General features: G+C 35.5%; 1 protein-coding gene across 1 annotated transcript in view; it reads left to right on the top strand.

The window, feature by feature from the left end:
• The first annotated feature begins 963 nt into the window (after nucleotides 1-963).
• LOC101893517 (protein TIS11) overlaps nucleotides 964-26,316 on the top strand; it is an 84,765-nt gene continuing 59,412 nt past the window's right edge. The window contains exon 1 of the mRNA XM_005179319.4: nucleotides 964-2,483. Coding sequence (XP_005179376.3) covers nucleotides 2,385-2,483 — 99 coding nt within the window. The 5' untranslated portion in view covers nucleotides 964-2,384. The remainder of the gene's footprint in view (nucleotides 2,484-26,316) is intronic.

Below are 26,316 nucleotides of genomic sequence, written 5' to 3'. Positions count from 1 at the left end.
TCCAATTTTGTCAATATTTTGGATTTTTGGAATAGATGAAAGCGTTTACTTCTCACAGTAATTTTGGGTTTTTTAACAAAAATACAAAAGAGAAAGTAACAAAAGTGATAGGAAGAGACCTATACTTTTAAACAGAAGTTTGCTGTTTGTCAAAGGATCACACCCAAATTATATTTGTATGATGGTGAATTTACATATGATCTTATTTAACACACGAACTTTTTTCGGTGAGTTGTTATTTGAAATTTTTCAATTTATTGATAAATTTTGAATTTATTGGGGCTGCCACAAGCATGGGAAAAAATCGAAAAAATAAAATTTGGAGACCCTGACATCAGAAATGGACGAGAGCTTTTAGATTCTTATAAAAACAGAAATTGAAACGAATAGGTTTCGAGGAAAAGTAGCTATAACAGACTGTAAATTGAACAATGTAATTTACTATCATCTGTCTATCATTAAAAAAAGTTGTCGATTTTATTATAAAATATAAGCAAACCTGTTTTCCTTAATATTTGAACATTTTTGGATAATTTTGGTAGACAATTTCTCGGCCCAGTGGCAACCGTGCTCCCGACATTCGTCATGCATGCCACACACGATACAATCGTTGGTACAATTTGGAGAGTAGCCAAATTGTGCACTCCGGTTGTGTACCAGCTCTTTTAACTTTGTGTTAAGATGACATCGGGAATATGTACATGCCTTTCTATTTCTATTAAAATATTAATTTTTGCAATTTCATTGAAATTTTTTTTTTGTATTCATATTGTAATATTTTTTAAAATCTCACATTCTCCGCTGAAATGTTTATTTTAAATCCTAGATGCGCGCAACAATGGTATTGTCTCTACAAAAATAAACACGAAATACATTTTTTAAGCGACATGCTCACAAACGTTAAAATCGGTTCGTACGACATGTCAAAAAAAAAAAAACTCCCGTACAACCGAAACACAACTTCGCACAACCAGCCCTCAAACGATGCAATACAACCTCTCCGATGAATACAACCTCTCCAAGTTGTACGACCAGCTGTATCGTGTTTGGCTTGCATAACAACATCGAACTCGACGATAGGCAAGCACACAAAATCAGAAATACACAGAAAAAATAAAGTTAGTCTCACATGAACAAGCCGAAAGCAAGCAACGATCTGGAAAGCAATTGTGCGATCTGTCGGACGAACGAGAAAGAAAAGAAGAGAAGCAAGAAACAGAGAAGACCTATTACAAAGAAATAAAATCATAAGTGATTACTGCTGCGCAAGAAAGAATTAGAATTCAAAAAGTGTGCGCAAAAGAAACGAAAGGGAAACACGAAACAAAGAAAACACGTTTGAAGCTCGCTCTTAGAACTCGCGTCAGAACTTTGTTAAAATACAACAAACAAAAAATAAAACAAAATACAAACAAGCAAGCGTTCAATAATAAAATTTCCTATTGTGTCTTCTAAAGAATCTAAATAACAATTTTACAATTTTGAAAATAAAAGGTGAAATATCGAAACATAGCAAGCTTGTGGGATTATGGATTATTAACGTGTTTGTGTGCTGCGTGTGTGTTTGTCTTTTAATTGCTCCTTGCTCCTTTATGCTTCTCTGTGCGTCCTCGACGTCTCCCATAAAAACATAGCCCCAGCGAGTACAAAAATCGATCATTGGATTTCTTGACTCCCTCCTCGGTGTCGGTGGAACAAAAAAATTGTTGCGCTGTTTGCTCGATGCAAAGTTATTTGTAAACTAGAAGTGTTTGGAGAAGAGAGTGAGAACTCGTCTCTATTTGGTGCTTGCCAAAGGAAGAGAGCGTGAGTGGAATCAGAACGGTGTGTGAATGTTGTTCTTATTGTTTGTTCATTGTATGCCTCTCAGAGCAGTTAGCAGTCGGTGTGTTGTGTGATCCCATACAAATGTAAAAACACTTATCACATCTTCTTCGTCGTCGTTCATCCCCCGCCAACAGGCTCGATTCGTGCTATCATTCATTGTGTGTACATTGAAAAAAGACCATACAAAAGAAGCCAGCACTTGGAGAATAAAATATATAACAATTAAAATTACATAGCAGAACACCGTACCGCTGACACACAAATATATGTGCTTACATTGTTTTTTAATCAATAAATAAAAAATAACAAACTAGAAAATTCCAAATTATCAAAAAATACAACAAAACTGTGTGAGAAATTACAAAAGTGCAAAGTTGTCCATCGTATAAGGACTAAAGGCAAACGAACTTTGGATTTTACATCGTGTAAATATTTCGCCCGTTCCTTCTATTCGCTCCTGCACCGGAGTTTAGTAAGCTTGTGCGTGACCAAGCCCCCCACACCTGTTGCATGTCTAATTAAAAGGAAACCGAAAACAACACAGAAAAACAGCGAAAATGTCTGCAGCTATTGTGCAAAAGAGTAACACAACTACAACAACAAAAACCTCATCGAACACCGCCATTTATTTTGATTGTGGCGACATATTTACAACGGTGAGTTATTTATTGAATTCTTACGAGTCGATAGGTATACATATAAATATGGCTACGACGGTGACAAATGCTAAAGTTTATAAAGAAAAAAAAAAAAAAAAAACACTAAAGAAGTCAATATCATAAGAAGACAATATTTTTTTGAAAGGATTGCAATTGAATGAGCGATTTTCTTCGACGATCATCGCACTTAATTTTTTGCAGTAATTACCATGGTAGAAGGATACAGGTAGATGCATCGACACAGCTTCTGGGACATGGAACTGTCAAACAATTTTTAAATTGACATTTTTTGACAAATTGTAAAAATTGTTGAAAAACGCATATCCTAAAAATCTCCGATTGACGTTGTATAGGAAAACATATTAAAATGAACTTATATTTAAAAAAAAAAATTCTAAAATTTTTGACACATCAATGTTTGATGCATCTACCTTTATTCTTCTACCATAGTAATTACCAAAATGAGCATTGATATTATTGTCTATTCGACGTAGTAAAGTAAGAAATGCTTTGCAAATTATTATTTTCAAGATTAAATTTTGAGATGGATACCAAAATTTTTAGTAAAGCTTGGCACAGGGCTTGGGAAAATTTGTTCAAAGTTCAAAAACAAAATTGTCATCTTAGCAATAAATAAAATCCTTATTTATATAATTTAAATGTTTACAAAACTTTCTAGAAACAAATTATTGGATGGGTATCTAGCAATACAACTTTCCCTATTTTAATAATAAAAAGAAAGGAGTGTGATTTGCAGCATTTTACCAAAATAATTATCCTTATAATTCGTTCGCGCCTCAGTATGTATCAGAGAAAAAAATGTTTTCCCTTTTCATTTGGCTTTTGGTATTAGTCTATATCCCAACAATACTTTTGCTGTCTTTTTTTAATTTTGTTATTAAATTACATGGTACAATAAAAAGGTGTGGTAGAGTGTTTGACTTCTGCCAATTCTTTATTTGAATTTATTGTTTTGAAAAATAAAGATATGATCCAGTTTTGCCAAATTGAAATATAAAACAGATTGAATATTTGTTTAATCCATTTAAAAATGAAGATAATTATCACATAAATAACAACATTTTGCTGTTTCTAATTTTGAATAATCCTGACAGGAAGTGGGATTCAGACTCAGGGCTGCATCGCAGTAGTTTTACGAACCGATTTTACCTCCTTATTGTGCCATGGCTAAATTCCAATATTAAACTTATAGATCTTTAAGAATATAGTTTGCAAAGACCTAAAATGGTAAAGACTAGACAAAATGCATTCTGAGCAAATGGTTTGTGGCTGTACTACTTTGAATTACAGTATATGACAAAGGCATGTTAATATAAAAAACACAATTATAGGAAAGAATGACAAATAAAAGTTTGGATAATCCAAAATATTGGTTTCAAAATTTTATTCCATATACCTTCCCAAATGATTGCATACTGTCTTAGCGGTTTAAATTGCTTAACATTGGTAACTATGTTGTTACGATATCATAACAACAGAGGTATTTTTCACAGGGTTGCCATATTTTACTCTGTCTTGTCCTATCTTTATACTTCTATGTCTTTGTAGTTTGTTTCTTGATGCAGTTACATCCAATAAAATATTTTTCCATTTCAAAAAATATATCTATATTTATATAGAGCAGCTGAAATAAGCAACCACATTGTTTCAACATTTTATAAATCATCAAAAAATAGCTACCAAATAATTTCCATTGTTTCTAAATAATCAACGAAGTGGTTGCACACATATTTCGTTTTTAACGTAACGCACGACGACGTATATTCATGAATATTTATGTAAATTGTGTAAAACTGAATAGCAGTCAGAAAAAAACAAGCGCATTACCATTGTTAAATGTTGTTGCTGCAGCAGCTATTACAGCTTCTGCTTTGTTGTGTGACTGACTGGGTTTCAATGGATGTTTTGTTTTTTTACTTTTTAGTAAATATTTTTCTCTGACCTTTTGCTAAATTAAAGTCACATTTTCGTATGCTATTGTATCTGTGCTCTTACATACTATAGCGAAGAGAAATAATGTCCGGAAAGTCAGCCAGCCAGCCTGCCAGCTAAAAAACAATCGTGCAACTAACCAACCATTCACGCTCAGCCAGGCACACTATGAAATACAGAGGCCGGGGGCCAACAAGATGTCTTCATCATTATATCCGCATAAAATAAAATCAAAAAGAGATACTTACCTAGGTATAAAATTGTTGAACCTAATATTGCTAAAAATATACAAAAAACACTCATTCAAACACACACAGAAGACCAAGCAAATGTTGAAAGTAAAATGGTCCAATGGGTCAGCACAACAACTATTCAGTGGAGTTACGTAAAAAGTAATAGGAGTAACCAAACAAATAGCCACCAAACCAGACAGTCAGCCAGCCACGCAGCCAAACAGGCGATTTGCTTTACCTCATGGTGGGGTATGGGTTGCTAGTTTTCTTTCAGTTTTCAGACAACACACAATTAAGGCAATACCAGATTTCAATTATTTTTTGTTTGTTTTTGTAGTTTTCCACTTTTCTGGCATAAGGGAAATGTTTTTCAGTTTGGTTGAGATAAATAGGCGATTCATATCGTGATAGGTACTTTCAGTTAAACTCTCGAATGAAAGATATTAAATTTCGACAGTCTTTCATTTGACAAAACACATGTATTTGGAGGTTTAAGGACTTCTATCCCTTTAATAATTCCACGATTTTAACCAAGTTTTCAAATTCTATCCTTGGAAGATTACCATATTGTCCTGTACATGAAGATAATCACAGGTATCATAAGAACTGCCCAAGTTGTAGTCGGCCGAGGAGTATCTCTAGACCTTTTTGTGATGACACAATAAAAAGTAAAATACTATCAGCCGGTTTCGCCGACAGATGATGATTATTCAAACTGTTGACCCTTTATGGGGAAGGTTCCGAAGCAGTTGGCCAATATTGACCAATTCGTATCTGACCTAAGTCTGATATAAATATTACAACGTGCCATATTTGGACTACATCGTCTACTTCCGATACTTTAAATGAGATATGTGTAAATTTTTGGAAATATACTGTGGAAATATGCGTGAGGTACAATATAGAGCGGACCGAAATATTTCACTTCATCTAATAAAGATAAAATTTGAGTATGTGTAAAATTTAAAGGAAATCAAACATTTATATCCAATTTTATGCGAAATCATAAATATCGATAAACCACATGTTCATATCAGATTTCTGGTTAAGAGAAATATTTAGAAATAGCAAGAAGTAAAGAATCGCCGTATTTTGGAAGTTGTTACCCTTTGTGGGTGAGGTACCAGAAGGGGTTGGCAGATCTTGCGTAAGCACAAATATTTGGATTTGTGAAATTTGAAGAGATTTGGATGCTTATTTCGCTTTTATTGAGCGGTTTGCTTTTCAAAATCTTGAACCATATGTGGGGGAGGTACAAGAAGAAATGGTTCGATTTCTACCATCTTTTCAAGAGATCTTGTGTTAATGGAAACATTGCGATGAGTCAAGTCTGAATGGAATCAAAAAGTTGACCCTTTGTGTATCTTTATATCTATCTTTATTTAATTCATACTTAATTCTTAAGCCTCCAAGGTCAATTAATTGTATTAATAATTATTGTCCTTTGTGTAGGGAGGTACCAGAAGGTGTAGACCGATATATTCCATCTTCACACTATACCTTTGGTTAATAAAAAATATTGTGAAGTGTGCAATGTGAAGACAATCGGACTCTTACATCACGTTTTATAAAAGTTAAAATCATTCAAAATGTTGACCCTTTGTGGTAGGGAAGGTACTTGATGGGGTGGACCGATATTGTCCACCTCACCTAGCACTAATGGAAAGCAAAATCGGATTATCCTTCCTCTTTCTGTGCATTAAATTATTTTCCTTGGAAATGTTGATATTTTGTGTTTGAGGTACCAGAGGGAGTGGACCGATATTGCCCTTCTCCGAACTCGATCTAAGTTTTATAATAATATGTGCCAAGTTTGGATCAAATCGAATACTTCCTTCGAGAATTATTGTGCGCACCAGCCAGACAGACGGACGGATATCGCTAGATCGACTCCAAATATCCTGAAACGGATTTGGTCCAAATAGACCATATAGTTGAGGGTATAAAACTTGACCTTTACTTTTCAACAACAGTAATATTGTCGCTTGTTCCGGCAACCCTGAACGATGGATCGAGTCTATCTATCACCATCAGTCATTGCTGTTGTATTTAATTCCGGCTAAAACCTTTAGAACATATCGAGACCAAAATTTATCTTTATATTTAAAAATGGCCAAATGGCTGTCGAATGGTTTTCTGTGAGCATTCCATCCAAAGAGAAAAAATCCCTTAATAAAAAGTTACTCGACTTACACAAAAATGTATTAATTTTTCTGCAATGTAAGTTCTAATTGTTTTCAATTGATAAACAATAATAAATCATAAAAATATGCAATATTTTGTATTTGGAGAGAATAGAGTGAATATAGAAGCACTTTTTTCGAAGATAACAGATGATACCACCTTTTGTCTATTAGAGAATTTTGAAATAGATCTTGAATATGTGGCAAAGAAAATAGTGTAGCTAAATTGAGGCACCACGAAGACTTCTCTAACATATTTTGATGGAATTATGCCTTTATAAAAACATTAAAACTTCTTTAGATGAATTTCAAAAAAAAAAAAAAAAAAAACGAATCAGCTAATTAATTTGTCTTTATATTAACAATTATATTCTGTCATTTAAATATCTATGCAACCAAAACCACCCCCAGTACCAAGTCAAGCCAAGTCATTTTGGAAGCGAGTTCGCGCTGTATTGTGTGTGGGTATTCTAACAACAGAATTGATAAACTTCGATTTTGTAAAACAACAACACTTACAATCCTCTCGAGTGGGGGTGGGGGTTAGGAGTGATGCACGGGGGGTAAGAACGAACTTCAACAACAATTGTTGGTGGTTACCTTCTATTCAAATAGAAGAAATATTACGTTGAAGTGCATTTCAATAGGAGAGCCAAGTAACCAAGAACAAAAGCGAATAAAACACACAAAACACAACGAGTGTGTGAACCCCTCAACAATTGAATATTATTAACTCGATTACATGCACAGTCACACGAACACAAACAGTGAGTGACACACTCACACCCATACCATGCAAAAGAGAGACTTGTAGGTATTTATAAAAATACCAATATGAATGATTGACGTAAAACTCGATTTGATTGTTGTTTTGTTTTCTTGTAAGCAAAGCAGCAACAACAAGTCTAGAACTACGAAAACATGTTGATAATTTGTTTTTGTTTTCATTTCATTTCATTTTGTTTTTTTTTTTTTTTTATTGGAAATGTTAACAAGTTTTTAGCAAAATAATTTTATTGTGTTAATGACTCAAATCCAAAAGAGGATTCATTATTAAAATGTTCGTTCTCTCTTTTTTCGTTAAAATTATAAATAGTCATTGGTGCATGTTCTCTGTTAATTCTGCTGAGAACTGTTTCTTCTTCTGTTTTTGTTGTTGAGATTAGTAGAGACGAGTCAGTTTTCGCAACAAAAAAACTCGATGATTTCTGTTGCCGTTAAAACAAAGTAAACCCGGAACTTACTGCTGGTCGCTGACTGAGAGTGGCTGGCTGTTATGACATTAAAAAAATGATTAACAAAAATATTGAAATATACATTTGTATAAACGAAAAAAAAATAACAAGAGCAAAAAATGGCACAAAACATTATTAGTAATCCAGGCAGCAATAACCTGCTTCGACATAAGATTAACACTTATATTGTGCTAATTCTGATAAGCTTTGCAAATTTCATTAGCATTTAAAAAATAACAATGACATAGCAGCTACTACATGGCTGGTAGGTAGGTGGTGTACGGTACAGCAGGGACTGGTGCGGTGCGGTGCGGTGAGTCAAGTGAAGTCTTTAGCAGTAGTGGTGGTAATGGCGGATGAATTACTTCATAAAAAGTACAGGGGGAGTACTAAATGTCAATAGTTAAAATAAAGGCATGTGTTTACAAATCTACCCATTTGTCTGCCTGCCTACCTCCGCCTGTAGCCATAATCTGCAAGCATGTTTGGTATTATTTCTAACTATTTGTACTACCAAAAGAATTTTAGCTTGTATTAAACTGTTCAATTGCAATTACTGCAATACTAACCAGTTAATATAGACACGCACCGACTCTTCTACTCTGTTTTTCAGCTCTTGTCTCCCCACCATTAACACTTCAACATTGTATGGTGTTCCCCAAACATTTCATGTTACTCATTTTCATTTTGGGAATATAATTACATAAATCTGTAAAAATAATAAAAAAAAAAATAAAATTAAAGAAACAGTTGAAACAGGTAGTGAGTTATGTGTTTGACCTCGAGTTTGGTTTTTATTTTCCGAAATCATTTCATAATGCTTTTTCATTGCATATTATATATATGACAAAATTAAGAAGGTAAAGTCATCTAAAATAAGCATTCCCATCTCTGCATTTTCTGTAACTTACCTTGTCAAATTTCACTGCTTAAAATCAGGTTCCCATCTCTGATTTTCGAGTATACAATGGATTTGTAAATATATATTTTGACAATGAGATTTTGTCAAATAAATAATTTAGAAAAAAAAAGATTAATCTGGGCCAAATGTTATAAAATATTTTTACAATTTCAGTATCACACAACGAAAGAGAAATAGAAGAAATTACTGATAAGGAAAACAAAGTAATAAATGTCAAGTGTCAATTTTGAAATTGCTACCACATATGGAAATATAGTTTCCCGTATGGCGTTCTTTTTTACGGCTTTTCAAAAGCACACTTTGTAGAGATACAAAGATCCGCTACGACTCTTATTGCAGGAGAATCCTACAAACTGTATATCAGTCATATGTATTATGTTCGTACAAAATATTGCTCAATAACTCAATCATAAGTCCAGTAAATGAGAGCGAGTAAGGAGAGCTATTTTGATAGTTGTGTAACTGAGAGTTTGCAAAAAAAAATTACTGCAAAAAATAGTGAAAAACATGAATGAATGTTGTTGACAACTTTTGGTTATATTTGCACGATAGAGACACAGAGAGAGAGAGAGAGAGAGAGAGAGGTGGTGCGTGTTGAGTGCAATGGTGCTGAGTCCTGTTGGAATGTCCAAGGTCTGCGGCCAAAATGTTTGCGTGCCCATGGCTTTAATACGCCCTCCAGAATATTTTTGCGATAATATTCGGCATTTATTCTGATGTCACGTTCGTCTAATACGAGCGGAAAGCGACCATCGGCTGTTATAACGGCCCACACCATCACCATGGCTGGCGCTTGAGTTCTGGTGGCCAACCGAAGGTGCACATTTCAGCTAACCTCTTTGGGAAGTAAACACGATAATTTTGTTTGTTTACAAACTGCTGGACAACGAGTGTTTTCCCATCGGAGAAAACCAAATTTGGCAGTTCGCCACTTTTGGCCAAGCGAAGTAACTCTTTAGCTCTTTTGAGTCTATTTCCTTTCTGTTGCGGTGTAAGTTCTTGCACTTTTTGGAATTTCAATGACTACCCCGAGCTCATTTTTCAATATTCGTCGAATGAAATATTGCGATATGTTCAGGTCACGAGCCAATTTTCGGCCATTTCGACGCGGGTTTCGATCAAGTCGCTTCTTTACTTTTCGAACCATTTCTGCAGATGTTGCTGTTTTCTTCCGTACACTTCCTTGACGTCGGGCTACGCTACCAGTATCACGTTAACGAGCGATGGTACGAAACACAAAACAATTATTCACATTTAAATTGCTTGAATTTCATCACGAAAAACTTTTTTTCTGGAAAATTCTCACCAAAATGCATTTGTACGCTTGTAAACAATATAATGAGCTGTCACTGGAATAATTTTAACAGCTATCGCACAAATGGCTTAGAAATGACAGCAGTCTGAAGTTGTTTGCAGTTTTTTTTCATCTAAGGGTGGGAATACATAAAGCGCTTATCCGGCTGGCTTAAGTCATCGGCTAGCTTCTTTGTAGAGGAACAAAGGAGTTTTAGGTTGACTTAGTTCGATTTGGACCTAGGCTCCTTTGTTCATTTCCGAAGAAGCCAGCCAGGTAAACGCCTCATGTATTCCAACCTTAAGATTGGAAATAGCTGGATAATAATTAGATTGTACTCATAGTATATCACTGATGTACAAAATAGTACATTTGCGTTCCGGTCTCTTACGCCCGTTATCATTTGCTCATTTTGGTAAAATCTCGATTAACGAGAAATTACATTTATGGTCTTCGATCTGTAGTCGTCCTGCATTACCACCATTATTGTTTAATATTCTACATTCTATATTTAAAATACTCCGACATAAAGATTACACATAAAAAATCTTTAGCGGGAAATTTTTTATTGATTTCCAGATAATGGCTTTTTGTTCCAAATGTTATTCGTGGATTTTCTTTTTTTGAATTGTGTATGCTACAAAAATACATGACAAAATATTACAGTCTGTGTTTATGACTTTTAGAATAGTTCACTCAATCATAGTTCATTTAATCAAATAGTAATGTTTTACTTATCATCTCTCTAGCTTCTCATTAAAGACATTTTTTTTTTGTCAATAGTTACAAAATTGTGGGACAACGTTGCACAAAGTGTTGACCTCAACCAAAATACATAAAATAACATTTGATTGTATTCAATTATTATAATAAAATAAAGTAAAGCAAGGAAAGAAACAAAAAACAACCAGCTGTGTATAATCAGTAAGCAATCTCAGTGTATATTTCAATACTTGAATTTAAAATATTGTCTTGAAACTAAGAAATGTAGATGATATGGTGGGGCTATGCAGATCATCGTTCAAACCAAGCCAAAAAAAGAAAAAAAGAAAACAAAAGCAAATTAAGGCCAAGGAAGACAAGACAAGACAACCCAACCGAGAGGGCGATTTCTTATCTTCAAATGTTGTTGTTGTTGTTGGGGTTGTTTCTGTGGGGTACTGATTTACTTAATCGAGATTACCAATCATTTTTGGGGACCAATTTTTTTTTTTTTTTGGGGTTTTTTGCTGTTGTTGCATATTAATCAAATGCCACATTTTTTACATACAACCAAACTCACACACAGCGACACATCGAACATGCATGAACCTATTTCAATTTACATATGCATGCGGTATTCCTGCTGTCTATATCTCTATGTGTGTGTGAATGTTTGTGTGTAAGTTGATTTTCATATGTATATAAATTCCATTTCCTGTCTATGCGATAACAACATTTTCAGTTGTATGTCTCTATGTTTGTGATTTCTTGTTGCAAGTGAGTTGTTGTTGTTGTGTTTTTTTGTTTTCATTTTACTCCTCAAACTCCTCGGACCAACAACCACATTATCCATAAAATGCAAGTCCAATATTCATATGTTGTTTTTGTTTTCTGTTTCTTTCTTTTTTTTTCTGTTGACGTTATTCCGCTGGTATACCCAACACCAACAAAAAGCAGCAGCAGCACCAGCAACAGTCAAACAAGCAACATTGTCTCAACCTTTAGTTTTTTTTTGTTTTCACTATAAAACTGATCCTCTCCTACGTCTCTTATTTCTTTTCTGTGTCTCAGGAGCAATTTGAGTGCAAAAAGAAGAAGAAAAAAAAGAATTCCAATGCAAACACATGGTAAATTGAACCATTACAACTTTGTATACAGTGAGTGTCAATAATAAGTAAATGGTTTGGTATGACCGAGCTGTTGGACAAATAGTGATCCAATTAATTTTCATAACTGAGATAAGTAAAGAAATTTTCCTGGTGTAAACCCTATTTAAATTTTGGGGTTACTACACACGATCGGTTTTGAGTGACATGTTTGTTTGCCTGATAGTACGCAGGGTGAAATAAATAAACTACAGCAAAGTCAAAAGACATAATTTTTAAATTTTTTTTTTAAATTTTTTTGAATGAAAGCAAAAAATGTCGGAAATAGCATCAAATTTTAGAATAAGTTTAGATTTGTCCGAATTGGTCACCTTTGGCACGAGTTATGGCCTTCAAACGGCCAATTAAACTGTCACACGCTGCCCGAATGTTGCTCTGCGGTATTTTGGCCCATTCCCGGCGAAGCGCTTGCTTGTGGTGATGGACATTTTGGTATTTTTTAGTGCCAACCTTGCTTTCCAAAATACTTCAGACACAATAATCGGATTGGTATCCGGAGATTTTGGTGGCGATTGTGTATTGGAAATAAAGCGAGGAACCTCATTTTGTAATCATTCTTGTTGGAATGTCCAAGGTCTGCGGCCAAAATGTTTGCGTGCCCAAGGCTTTAATACACCCTCCAGAATATTTTTGCGATAATATTCGGCATTTATTCTGATGCCACGGTCGATTAATACGAGCGGAGAGCGACCATCGGCTGTTATGGCGGACACACAATCACCTGACCTCTTTGGCAAGTAAACACGATCATTTTGTTGTTTGGAAAACCAATGTTTTCTCATCGGAGAAAACCAAATTCGGCAGTTCAGTACTTTCGGCCAAGCGAAGCAACTCTTTAGCTCTTTTGAGTCTATTTTCTTTCTTTTGCGGTGTAAGTTCTTGGACATTTTGGAATTCAATGGCTTTACCCCAAGCTCATTTTTCAATATTTGCCGAATGGAACATTGCAAGATGTTCAGCTCACGAGCCATTTTTCGCTTGTTTTACTTTTCGAGCCATTTCTGCTGATGTTGTTGTTTTCTTCCCTCCCCTTCCTTGACGTCGGGCTATGTTACCAGTATCACGGTAAGGAGCGTTGGTACGAGACACAGAAGATTTATTCACATTTAAATGCTGGAGTGCTCTAACGATAGCCACTTGTGATTTTCCAGAAAGAAATCACACTATCAGGCTTGAATTCCATCACAAATAACTTTTTTCTGGAAAATTCTCACCAAAATGATTTTGTACGCTTATAAACAATATAATGAGCTGTCACTGGAATAATGTTAACAGCTGTCCGACGAGTCAATCTGCATTTCTGGAGGATGTCTGATGTTATTTTGGATCACATCATGTATTTAAATAAATAAATTGATAGTTAGGGATTTATCTATTGTTCTTCGTCATAAATCGATTTCAAAAACCTTAAGAGTTAGTTAGGTTTAGTTTTTCACATACCCAACAGAGGCAGATTTACTTCGTTCCACTCGTTTCGTATTATAGGGATAAGTGATATGTATCATAATATTTGAGACCGTGTCAGCTGCCGGTTTTGCCAATAAGCTGGCATGGCAGCCTATAAAGACATATAGTATATATAGTTATATGGACATATCTTCGGAAGAAGGTTCTTACAAAACGTTTATATTAAGAACAATGTAGGCGGATTTGTGTTAGTTACATTTTGCATTGTTTCCCAATATTTTTCGGGCACACTCGGCAGAGGAGAATATTTTTTGGTTAATGCATGTTGTTGAAATGATCCTGAATGTTTGAATGACATGTTGACGGAATGAAATGTCATTTGTTTTTTTTTTCACCTTTTTGTTTGGGAACCCACATATAACAATCAAATGTGTAATTGACAAACTTGACTCTCCCACTGGATGTACCGATTGATTGAGAACTTTTTAAGTGACACCAACTATATGTGGTTGGTATGGTGGTCTGATGCATACATGTATACAACATGCATGCATGCATGCATGTGTGTATGTGTGTATGCATGTATGTATGTTTGTTTGTTGACATTTATATAAATTAAATACAAAAAGAATTGAGGGAATGATTAACTATAAAACTACAACCACAACAACTCTACACCAACTCTGCTGACTATGACGTTTTTTGTTTCTTGATTTATTTGTTGTTTTTGGTTTGTTCTGCGAAAAAAATATAATAACAGTATTAATAAACAATACTATAAAGTCGACGACAGCGACAACGACGACAACACTGACGATGGAGAACGGCAACAAGAATTGGCTGTTATTATCGTCGTCGTTGATTCGTTATTGTCGCTGAGTATTTTAATTTGTTCGATCACTTGTTCGACCACTTATGGGGTTTTTTCCAATTGTACATATTATATTCTTTCTTTTCGTGTGCCAATGTTACCATATTCTGTGAGGAACTGGCATAGATGATCTCTTATCATCTGTAAAAGACCTCAAAAAAGTCTTCACTACAAAAGAATAATGGTAAAGTCAGATAATGTGTCTCACACAGGTTTTAATACACCTTGATTTCCAAAACTCTGGATGTACTGCTAGAGGACTATGGCCAAAGAAAGAACCCTTCCAGTCGACTACTTTTTATACCCCCACCATTCTATGGAGGGTATATTAACTTTGTCATTTCGTTTGTAACTCCTCGAAATACTTATGATAGGCCTTACAAAGTATATACATATATTCTTCTTCTTTTATGGCAATGGTATTTTTGACAATTATTTTTCGTCTGGGTACAATTTCATTAATTTAATGTGGGAATAATATGACGTCCAGGAAATACTATTTAGAATGTTCTTCAAATATTAGAATATTTCAATTTTTGCAACATTTTCTAAAGCTATATTTTTAACCAATCGATTAAATCGATAAAGCAAATATTTCAAAATGTTTTACAATTCTCGGTTGTTCTGCTGAAGGAATGTTGTCTTCACCATTAATATCAGTCTGAGCATCAAATAAAACACAACGTCGTTGGGGACACAAATATCCTCGCTCAATAGACATCACCCTTGCTTACTCTCTGATTCCGTAAACTACTCTAACTTGTTTTTTTTTTTCGCTACATCGATAACAAATGTTTTGATAGTGTTTGTAATATAAGGAACTCAATGTAACATTTTTAGAAGTTCGTTAAATCCCGATTTCGAAATCCAAAATGTATTAACGTCTTGGTACTTTCTTAGTGAATACAGCATCTGAATAGGTAAAATACAATTGTGAAAACACAATTCTGCCGCAGGATACATCTTGTGCAGCTAAAGCAAAATTTACAAAATAGGAAACCGGTGAAAAATTTCGCCTAATTGTGAATAATGTAGTTAAACCTAAATTACTGGTGTGTGAAATAGGCTCGACCAAGATCAGACTAAACGAAAATGTATGCGTAAGGGAAAATTTTCTATGTTTATGAGAAAGTACGGATGGATCATGTCTTTGGGATTCTCCATGATGGGAAACCTGTGTGCACTACAAGTCTATGAGTATCTAATTTCTATCGAAGCTATTGGCAACTCTATTTTATGTTTGCTCTCATTTTATGTCGTGCTCAAATAACAGACCTCCCTCTCCGGTCTACGTTGATGCTGTTTGTGTTTTGGCGTTGTTGTTGCTGCTGTTTTTTTTTTTTGTTATATGGTTGTGCTGTAATCAGCAATTCATTATTGTGTTATTGAATTGCCTGCCTGCCTGCCTGTCCGACTAACTGGCGAACTGGCTGGTTTGCTTTTTCGTTTGAGAGTATGTGTGTATGAGCGGCTTGCTGGTTGGCTGATGGATGGACTTGTATACAATGTGCTTGGCTTGATAGTACACAAAAATTTCGGTTGCTTAGTCTTCTATGGGACCGAAGTAGAAATATGCCTATGTAGTAGCTAAAGGGAATTGTATTGTGAGGGTATCGAAATGGTTGTTTTTTTTTTGTCCTGCTGTATATTTCAATGGGTTTCAAATGCGTTTGCCACTGTTGGACTGTTATATGATGGCTGCCTGGTCGGCCAGATGGACTGGATGGTTGTTGCTTCAATCACTATATTTGGGGTGCAAGTTTGTCTTTCATAATTTGCTGTTTTGTGTGTGTGTGTCCAATGTTGTTCTGCCTGCCTTCCTTTTTCCAATAGCCTTGACGCTCAACAATTGTTGCCTGATGAGATGACTCCGAGTGGCTTGTTATTCTTTGTCATGCCACAAAGAATACGGGCGATTAAGCATTAATTAAAAAAGGAAACATATGGAAAAGAGCGGGAAATTTAAAGAAATAAACGAGAGAGGGAAGAGAGCGAGTAATAAATTATGGTTTTTTCATTTTCTCAGTAACACAATTTTCCACTTTTTCTTTGGTGTTGTGCATGCCATGCAAACGGATGATACTACAGTTTTCCCCAAAGAGAGAGAGAGGCGTTAGGGGCACTGGTGATATTATGTCTTGGAGTTTGGTATTAGGTAATGATAGCTGGCTAGGCTGGTGGTGGTTACTGCATACATTTTCCATGCCATTCACTATCGTTTGCTGATCACCACCACCACCAACAACAACAACCAACAGGGTATGCTGTTCGCCTGCGCGTTTTGTTGTCGTTGTCGTCGTCATCGTCTGTCACGGTCTGTCTGTCTTCCTCCTTTTCCTACTTTTGATTTCTTCCATTTGATTTTCTTTGCCTGTCTAGTGGTTATCGTTTTTTTTTTTTTGCTGTTATGCCTTTTACTTTTATTTTGTAATTTGTTTGTATTTCTTCTCCAGGCTTTTTTTCGTTCGTTCGTATGAAGAAATGCTGTTTTTTTATTATTTCTTTTGCCAGTTGATGGATCTTGTCTTGAGAGTAGAAAATGAGAGGAATATGAGAGGAACGAACACACCGACAGATATACCGCAATATGTAATAATTGCAATGCAATTGAGTTTAAAGAAATGTCAATTGCTATTAAGAAGGTTTTATTTAAAAAAAAATCATGGAAATTCTTCGTGTAAAATTTAATTAGGTCATCCGATACTTATAACCCGTTTTGTGGGGGGGGATTTCATACACGTTTGTATTCCCTGCATTTCCCCTGCCAGTTGTGGAAAGAAATATATGGAAAGTGCGTTCACATTCCTCCACTTATTTTATAATTAACTTACGGCCCGTGGAATGTGCAATTATCTTGCTACAGCTCAAAAAAGTGGTAGCCACATAGGCTACTTTCCACACTATACCAGTAGGTCAAAAAAATAATCTAATTACCACAAATCAAAAAAAAAAAAAAAAAATAATAATGGACCATTCGCATCAAATTTACTTGGAGAATAGTCATTTCCATCTTGAAAAAATATATACTTAAAAAAAATAACAACAAAAAGAACCCTATTTAAACCTTGTCCAGAAAGTACTTGCCACTTATGACATCTTCAGATCAAAATTGTTCATTAGGCTGGTAAAGTAAAAGTAATAGTTAATGACCCCATTACTTGGTAATTAGTTTTCCTTATTTTTGTTATGTAAGAACTTTCGCTAGAAACCAAAGTGATTCAATGGTAAATATACAGGCCATATCTAACATTTACTTCTACAGTTCAAGTGTATGGAATATATAATCAATGCGTTTCTGGAATACGCATTAAGATCGATTTTGTGTGTGTCGGACGAACTAAAATTTTGAAGGAGAAAGATGGGGATCTTCTATTGAAAATTCCCGTCAATACATGAAAATGCAAAGCAATATTTTGAACGAAATCGGCGGCTCCCTCGACTTTTGTATAAGAAAATAGAATTAATTAGCAATTTACAGGGTGAGATAAAAAAACTGCAACAAAGTCAAACGCCATAATTTTTACATTGTTTTAAATTTTATTGAATGAAAGCAAAAAATGTCGGAAATAGCATCAAATTTTAGAATAAGTCTAGATTTGTTCGAATTGACCACCTTTGGCCTGAATTATGGCCTCCAAACGGCCAATGAAACCGTCACACGCTGCCCCAATGTTGCTCTGCGGTATTTTGGCCCATTCCCGGTGAAGCGCTTGCCTCAGGTGATCGACACTTTGGTATTTTTTAGTGCCATCCTTGCTTTCCGAAACACTCCAGACACCATAGTCCAACGGATTAATATCCGGAGATTTTGTTGCCCATTGTGTGCTGGAAATGAAGCCAGGAACCTCATTTTGTAACTATTCTTGGGTGGTGCTGGGTCTTGTTGGAATGTCCAAGGTCTGCGGCCAAAATGTTTGTGTGCCCAAAACTTTAAACCCTCCAGAATATTTTTTAAACCCTCCAGAATATTTTCGCGATAATATTCGCAATTTATTATGATGTCACGGTCGATTAATACGAGCGGAGAGCGACCATCGGCTGTTATGGCGGCCCACACCATCACCATGGTCGGCACTTGAGTTCTGGTGGCCAACCGAAAGTGCACATTTTCAGCTGACTTCTTTGGCAAGTAAACACGATCATTTTGTTTGTTTACAAACTGCTGGACAACGAATGTTTTCTCGTCGGAGAAAACCAAATTCGGCAGTCTTTAGCTCTTTTGAGTCTATTTTCTTTCTGTTGCGGTGTAAGTTCTTGCACTTTTTGGAATTTCAATGGCTTTACCCCCAGCTCATTTTTCAATATTTGCTAAACATATCAGCTCACGAGCCAATTTTCGGTCACTGCGACGCGGGTTTCGATCAAGTCGCTTCTTTACTTTTCGAACCATTTCTGAAGATATTGATGTTTTTTTCCGTCCCCTTCCTTGACGTCGGGCTACGCTACCAGTATCACGATAACGAGCGATGGTACGAGACACAAAAGATTTATTCACATTTAAATGCTGAAGTGCTCCAACGATAGCCACTTGTGGTTTTCCACCCAAATTTAAAGAAATCACACTATCACGCTTGAATTCCATCAAGAATAACTTTTTTCTGGGAAATTCTCTCCAAAATGCTTTTGTACGCTTGTAAACAATATAATGAGCTGTCATTGGAATAATTTTAAAAGCTGCGGACGAGTGGCTTAGAAATGACAGCAGTCTGAAGTTGGTTGCATTTTTTTATCTCACCCTGTACTGTCAGATTTCTCGGTGAGATTTTAATTTCAGTTCTTAGTATAAGACTTATATAAGGATATTTTCTATATCAGGTATTTTAAGGTATTTATACATACACTTAGACCGTCTGGTCATTTGCAAATATAAATTTCTTACGGCATTTTGAGCTACCATCCAAAAGAACGTGATGTGCTCCGAACAGAAAACCCTCGTTTTGAAGAATTTTCTCCTCCTTTTTACCATACGTTATATACAACTACCAAATTTAGCTTTAATCTATATTTAATTACTATTTTCCAATTTTATTAGAAAAAACATTGAAAATTTAATAATAGAATTCAGTTGATAATCAGGTTTTGTATATGCATTTTTTCTATTCAATCATATATTTAAAGGTATGCAATTTCGTGTTGTGCTTCTGCTAATTTGCAATGTATCTGGACGATAGATTGTATCTCATAAGATGACATATTCGACATATAAATTTATTCGAAAGTGTATAACTTCACCTAAAATGGAGAAATAAATCTTGCATTCTTTCCAACATTTTGCTGATGTGTGGAATTAATTGAATTCATGGTAGATCTGTGGCTGCAACAAGGGTCTTGATTTTCTAACGAAATTGTCAAATTTGAAGTTTTTTACAATTCAGCTTTTTATTTGTTTTTTTTTTCTTTTTTGCATATTTAGCAATTTAAATAGTTGCTATTGCTACATTTACAAACCGTATGTGTATTTTATATAAACAAATTCGGTATATTTTAAAATATTTAGAACTTGAAAAGAATTTTCTTCAATTCAACATTTTGAAATTCTTTTCTTTGGTTTTATGACTTTGTAAGTATGTGGCAATGTTCCGATATCGTAACCAAGGAAGTGGTTACTAGGGGGTTCCTTGTAACCGCCAAAGAATCAAAACTGATATTTTAAGTAGTCCCATTATGTATCCTAATATAGTGAGGGGTTCATTCATTCCAGCCCAGAGGGTTTCAGATCAGATACAGAAACTTTACTGTAAATTGTAGTGCTGTAGGGCACCCAATGATCAGCCCCGCCCGACTGTTGTCTCTGCTTGCTTCTTTAATATAGTATCGACACCAAATCACATCACGATATTTTTACCAAGCTAGATCAGGTTTAAATGTGAATAATATGCTGTATTTTTACACATTTTTCTAAATTTTAAAACTAATTTTATTGCTTTCATTGCAAGATATTCTTAAAATCTCGTTGAAATCAAATATCTGCCTATCTTCCAAATAGTACAACTGTTTTTCTATCAACAAAATTGTTCTAACTAATCTGTTTGAAAATGTAGATTATATCCACACAACAAAATGTCGACTCTTGGAGATAAGACAAGCCTAAACAAACATCAAACTTTGATAAACTATCAGTTCTTTTCCAACATCGGTACCTTTCTACCTACCTGGGGTTTTACACAACTGGTGCTGATAACACGGGGAGTGTCATCGAACTGCGGTGCTGCGGGTACATAACGAAAAGCGCGAAAAAAATCTACCCATTTTCCCAGGTTCATGGAACAACAAATGCATAAAAAAACAACCCGTAATGCGCGGACGTTTTACATGATCCGTACCTCTTTGTTTTATTTCTAATATATGTAAGTTCCTTTCCGGTGATATATGGTTTGTTGTCGTTGTTGTTGTTTTTTTATAAAAAAAAAAACAAGCATTCCCAGAGACAGTCAATTCTTTCCAATAATATTGTTTTTGCATATTGATTCACAGTCCCTTAACAAAGTTCAAAAAGACACGCACACAAACACACTCAAACACACACACGCACACACGTCTGTCTGTAACCGACCGACACATTGTTTGGGGTTTGTGTCGTTGTAAACTCTGCTTTCGTCGTCGCCATCGCCATCGCCGTCTTTATTCATCGCATTTAGCAATTCCAACCACGTGTTTACCACATTGGACATCTTGAAGTCATTCTTTTCGTGTAGTTGTTATTGCTGTTGGTTTCCTTTTTTCCTTTCCTTGACAAAAAGAAAAAGAACGACAACAACAACAGCAACTCAATTCAAATAGGTACCATGGGTAGAGAGAATATTTAAAAGGAGAGGAACATAACATTATTAACTCTCCATGTGGCCGGCGAAAATATTCGATTGTTCTCTGAAAGATGGAAGATGGAAGGTACAAGGAGGAAAGATAAATGCTTGGAACGAAACGAAATGAAAAAGAAGGATCACAGAACACACAAGCTAAGGTCAAACAGAAGAAAGAAAACCCAAACGGACCATAAGGGAGACATGTTTGTTAGTAAGAGGGAAACGGTTTTAAGGGTTAAGACAGAGGGAGGGGGGAAGAGCTACTAAAAATAGCATTTAACGTTCAACGGCTATAGTCTCTAATGTTACGAACATTCCTAGTTTCCCAGTGGGAATGGTAAACGAACGGAGCTATTAAATTTTTGCATACCCTCCACCATAGTATGGAGGGTATATTAAGTTTGTCATTCCGTTTGTAACACCTCGAAATATACATTTTAGACCCCACAAAGTATATATATATATTCTTGATCAGCATAAAATTCTGTGTCGATTTAACGATGTCCGTCCGACTGTCCGTCTGTGGAAATCACTCTAGGTTCCGAATGAAATGAACTAGGTTGATAAAATTTTATTTAAAAGTGTATTATGTATGCAAGACTTTTGGTATTGAAATTGGTGACGTATAATGTCTGTGCAATTCTACGTCTTCGTATAGCCCCCATATAACGGTACCTCCCGATATTGGGTATTTTGATGATTTATGCCACATTTTTGCGCGGATTTGTCTGAAAATTGGTATGTCATAACGAGTCCCTGTGCGTGTGGCAAAACATTGCATGTATAGGTCCACGTTTTGGTATAGCCCCCATATAACGGTACCTCCAGATATTCGGCATTTTAATGGTTTTTGCCACATTTTTTCACGGATTTGTCTAAAAATTGGTATTTGTTGGTCATAATGGGTTCCAGCTCCGCTGGCGAAACATTGCATGTATGGGTCCACGATTTGGTATAGCCCTCATATAACGGTACCTCCCTATGTTCGGTAATTTGATGATTTTTGCAACATATTTTTCACGGATTTGTCTGAAAATTGGTATTTGTAGGTCATAATGGGTTCTAGTTCCTTTGGCGAAACATTGCATGTGTAGGTCCACGAATTGGTGTAGCCCCCATATAACGGTACCTCCCGATATTCGGCATTTTAATGGTTCTTGCCACATTTCTTCTAATGTTTCCTTTACCCTAAGGTGGAGGGTATTAAAAGTTTGGCCCGGTCGAACTTAATGTTTTTTTACTTGTTTTTATTCAAGTTTCGCATTCGAATATTACAATGGTTTGTGACAAAAGTTGCCTATGCAGGTCCACATCGTCGTATAGACCCTAATATAACAGCAAAATTCGGTATTTTTAAAGATTTTAACAGAATTTTTAACGGATTTTATTTTTTTGGAAATTGCCAAAATCTTTCCAAATTGTGGAGTGTATTAAAATATCGGCACGGCCGAACATACAGATTTTTGATTCCATAATACTTTATTGTTGGTAAGAATTTTGCAGTATCATCAGCAGCGTCATTCTCTAATTCATTTTTTGAGTTACCGATAAAAATCGTTAAAATGTAATTCTTATAATTTCGGTAATTAACGATTTTTGGGGGAAGTTAGCGATTTTTCGTGCACAAGTTTGCGTTTTGATTTTCCGATATTTGTCGATTTCTCAAAAAATGTGTTAGAGAATCCCACTACAGGTGATCAGCTGTTTAGTAACCAATACACATAATTACAATTTAATAAGTGTTTCTTAATTAATTTCAAAACTAATTTTGTTTCGATCTTCCCTCAGAAAAATACTCCTCCGATTCTTGAATACCGTTGCAATTAAAACTCTGTTTCCAATATTTAGTTGAGTTAGGTCTAGGTTTTTGCAATATTACATAATTTTGTGTGCTCTCCCAATGCTAAAATAAATTGCACTGGGGTCTATTGACCTGATGGAATCGAACTTATCAAGAACTTTCCAAAAGTTGCAGCCACATTTTTCTTAGGTCCAAAATTTTATTTTGCGAAAAATATATTTGGCAGTTGTTTCATTCAATATAAAATAATGGAATAATCAAAATGTCAGTTTTGACCCAGAGTGGCAGTCAGCTCAACCCTAACTTACTCTCTTCCTCTCTGGGAAAGTACATAATACTGAGTCTTCCATCAGTCATTGACCCTTTGGCCGCTGTTCGTTCACTCAGAATACAAATGCTAATTTCAACTCAGTCCATAATTAATAATTATTTTTATACACATTGTAAAATTATTTAACTTTTTTTTTTTAAAAAAAAAGAAGGAAATAATTGAAATGTTAAGAAAAAAATTTCCAAAGCAAACTTCATTTTTAATAACTGCTTTTTATTTCAAGACCGCGTAACCTAAAAACAGATTGATTTCATGAACAACCTTTTAGCAGATGTTGTTATAAGACTTTTGTTGTTAGTATTTAATTGGGTTAAAATAAAATCAGCTGTGAAAATAACTTTTTTCTTAAATTAAATGTAATCAGGTTTTGTTGTGCATTAACTAAATTCGGTTCTTTTGTGTTTATTTAAAACTTAATACTGAAATTGAATATTTAATTGGAGAGCTGTGTTTTAGGCCACAGTATTGCCATGGTTCAACATATTTGCAAATATAGGAAACCATTTTATTATTTTGTTATTCGACCGATCCAAACTAGCCAATAAAAATAGTTAGAATCAAAACAAAATTATTTTTTATTAACAATTTGTTTAATTTGTATTTTTTGTTTTCTTTACAGGTAAGTTTTTTCTCTTTGGCAACTGATCTATACGGATAAAAGATTTCTCAGGGCCCCTGGGTGAGTGATGGTGATAAAAACATTAATTTTCTCAAGCAAAGGTTAATTAATTACCAAAATGATGGGCTTGACTTCATAAGCAGAGTTTCCAATGCAACACTGCAGTGCCTAGTGTCCATAAGTGTTCATAGTAAACGCAGCTGTGGCAACGCCACGAGTTCATTAGGTCCACGTTTTTGTCTAGCCCCCATATAATGGGACCTGGTATTGGTATTTGTAGTTCGTAATGGCTTCTAGCTATGGTGGCGGAACATAGTATGTATAGGTCCGCGTTTTGATATAATAGGCCCCATATAACGGAACCTCTCGATATTCGGTGTTTTAATGATTTTTGACACATTTGTTTTGTAGTTCATACTGGGTTCTAGCTCTGGTGGCAGAACATTGAATATTTAGGTTCACGTTTTCTTATAGCGCACATACAGGGTGAGATGAAAAAACTACAACCAACTTCGGACTGCTGTCATTTCTAAGTCACTCGTCCGACAGCTGTTAAAATTATTCCAGTGACAGCTCATTGTAATGTTTACAAGCGTACAAAAGCTGATGGAATTCAAGCGTGATAGTGTGATTTCTTTACATTTGTCTGGAAATCCACAAGTAGCTATCGTGGGAGGACTCCAGCATTTAAATGTGAATAAATCTTTTGTGTCTCGTACCATCGCTCGTTACCGTGATACTGGTAGCGTAGCCCGACGTCAAGGAAAGGGGATGGAAGAATACAGCAACATCAACAGAAAGAAGCGACTTGGTCGAAACCCGCGTCGCTGTGGCCGAAAAATGGCTCGTGAGCTGAACATATCGCAATATTCCATTCGGCAAATATTGAAAAACGAGCTCGGGGTAAAGCCATTCATATTCAAGAGCTTACACCGCAACAAAAAGGAAATAGACTCAAAAGAGCTAAAGAGTTGCTTCGCTTGGCCGAAAGTGGTGAACTGCCGAATTTGGTTTTCTTCGATGAGAAAACATTCGTTGTCCAAACAACAAAATGATGGTGCTTACTTGCCAAAGAGGTCAGCTGAAAATGTGCACCTTCGGTTGGCCACCAGAACTCAAGCACCGGCCATGATGATGGTGTGGGCCGCCATAACAGCCGATGGTCGCCCTCCGCTCGTATTAATCGACCGTGGCATCACAATAAATGCCGAATATTATCGCGAAAATATTCTGGAGGGTGAATTGAGGCCTTGGGCCGCAGACCTTGGATATTCCAACAGGAGTCAGCACCATCGCACTCAGCACGCGCCACCCAAGAATGATTAAAAAATGGGGTTCCTTGGTTCATTTCCGTGCACAGTGGCCATCAAAATCTCCGGATACCAATCCGTTGGACTATTGTGTCTGGAGTATTTTGGATAGGAAGGTTGGCCCTAAAAAATACCAAAGTGTCGATCACCTCAAGCAAGCGCTGCACCGGGAATGGGCTAAAATACCGCAGAGCAACATTCGGGCAGCGCGTGACCGTTTCATTGGCGGTTTGAAGGCCACAATTCGTGTCAAAGGTGACCAATTCGAAAAAATCTAAACTTATTCTAAAATTTGATGCTACTTCCGACATTTTTTGCTTTCATTCCATAAAATTTAAAAATTATGGCGTTTGACTTTGTTGCAGTTGTTTTTTTATCTCACCCTGTATGGTCTTTGATAAAATTCGGCCGACTACCGGGTCCTACCGACTACAAATGTTAATTCAAATTTCTTGGTATTTGAATTTTTTCCAATTTATTCACATTGAATAAATATTGAGAAGTATTTTTAGAAAATTTGAAAGTTATTGTGATTTGTTGTTGTTCTTATTTTGAATTTGAAATGCATATCGGATATGTCCTTCAATAAAAAAAACACACACACACATACACACAGTGGCAATGCATGTTTGATTGAGAAATGCTAAATAGAAACCCCCACCGCGGCGGAGAATGTGAATGAATCGAAGAATAGAGAAGAATTGTAGAATTAACACAAATCCAAAGAATAAAAAATTAGAAAATGTAGTCACGTTTATGGATTTATCGAGAAGTGTCGGCTGTTAGATAATCAGTGTTTTTTTTTAACGAATATTGGTTTTGTTGTAGCCGGCCTGACCGACGAAATGCCAAAAGAGTTATATTCTCAAAATTTTCCCATTTTTTCTTTGAAAACTTGATCATACCATGACCATGCGTATTTTTATCGACAGATTTTGACATTTATCATTTTCAGTAAGCCAATGACCCTAAATCGAAAAACTTTCCCATTAAAGGTGGA

The sequence above is a fragment of the Musca domestica genome, unplaced genomic scaffold (genome assembly GCF_030504385.1).
Source record: "Musca domestica strain aabys unplaced genomic scaffold, Musca_domestica.polishedcontigs.V.1.1 13, whole genome shotgun sequence".
In the NCBI taxonomy this organism is placed as follows: domain Eukaryota; kingdom Metazoa; phylum Arthropoda; class Insecta; order Diptera; family Muscidae; genus Musca; species Musca domestica.
This window is presented reverse-complemented; position numbering and strand designations above follow the sequence as displayed.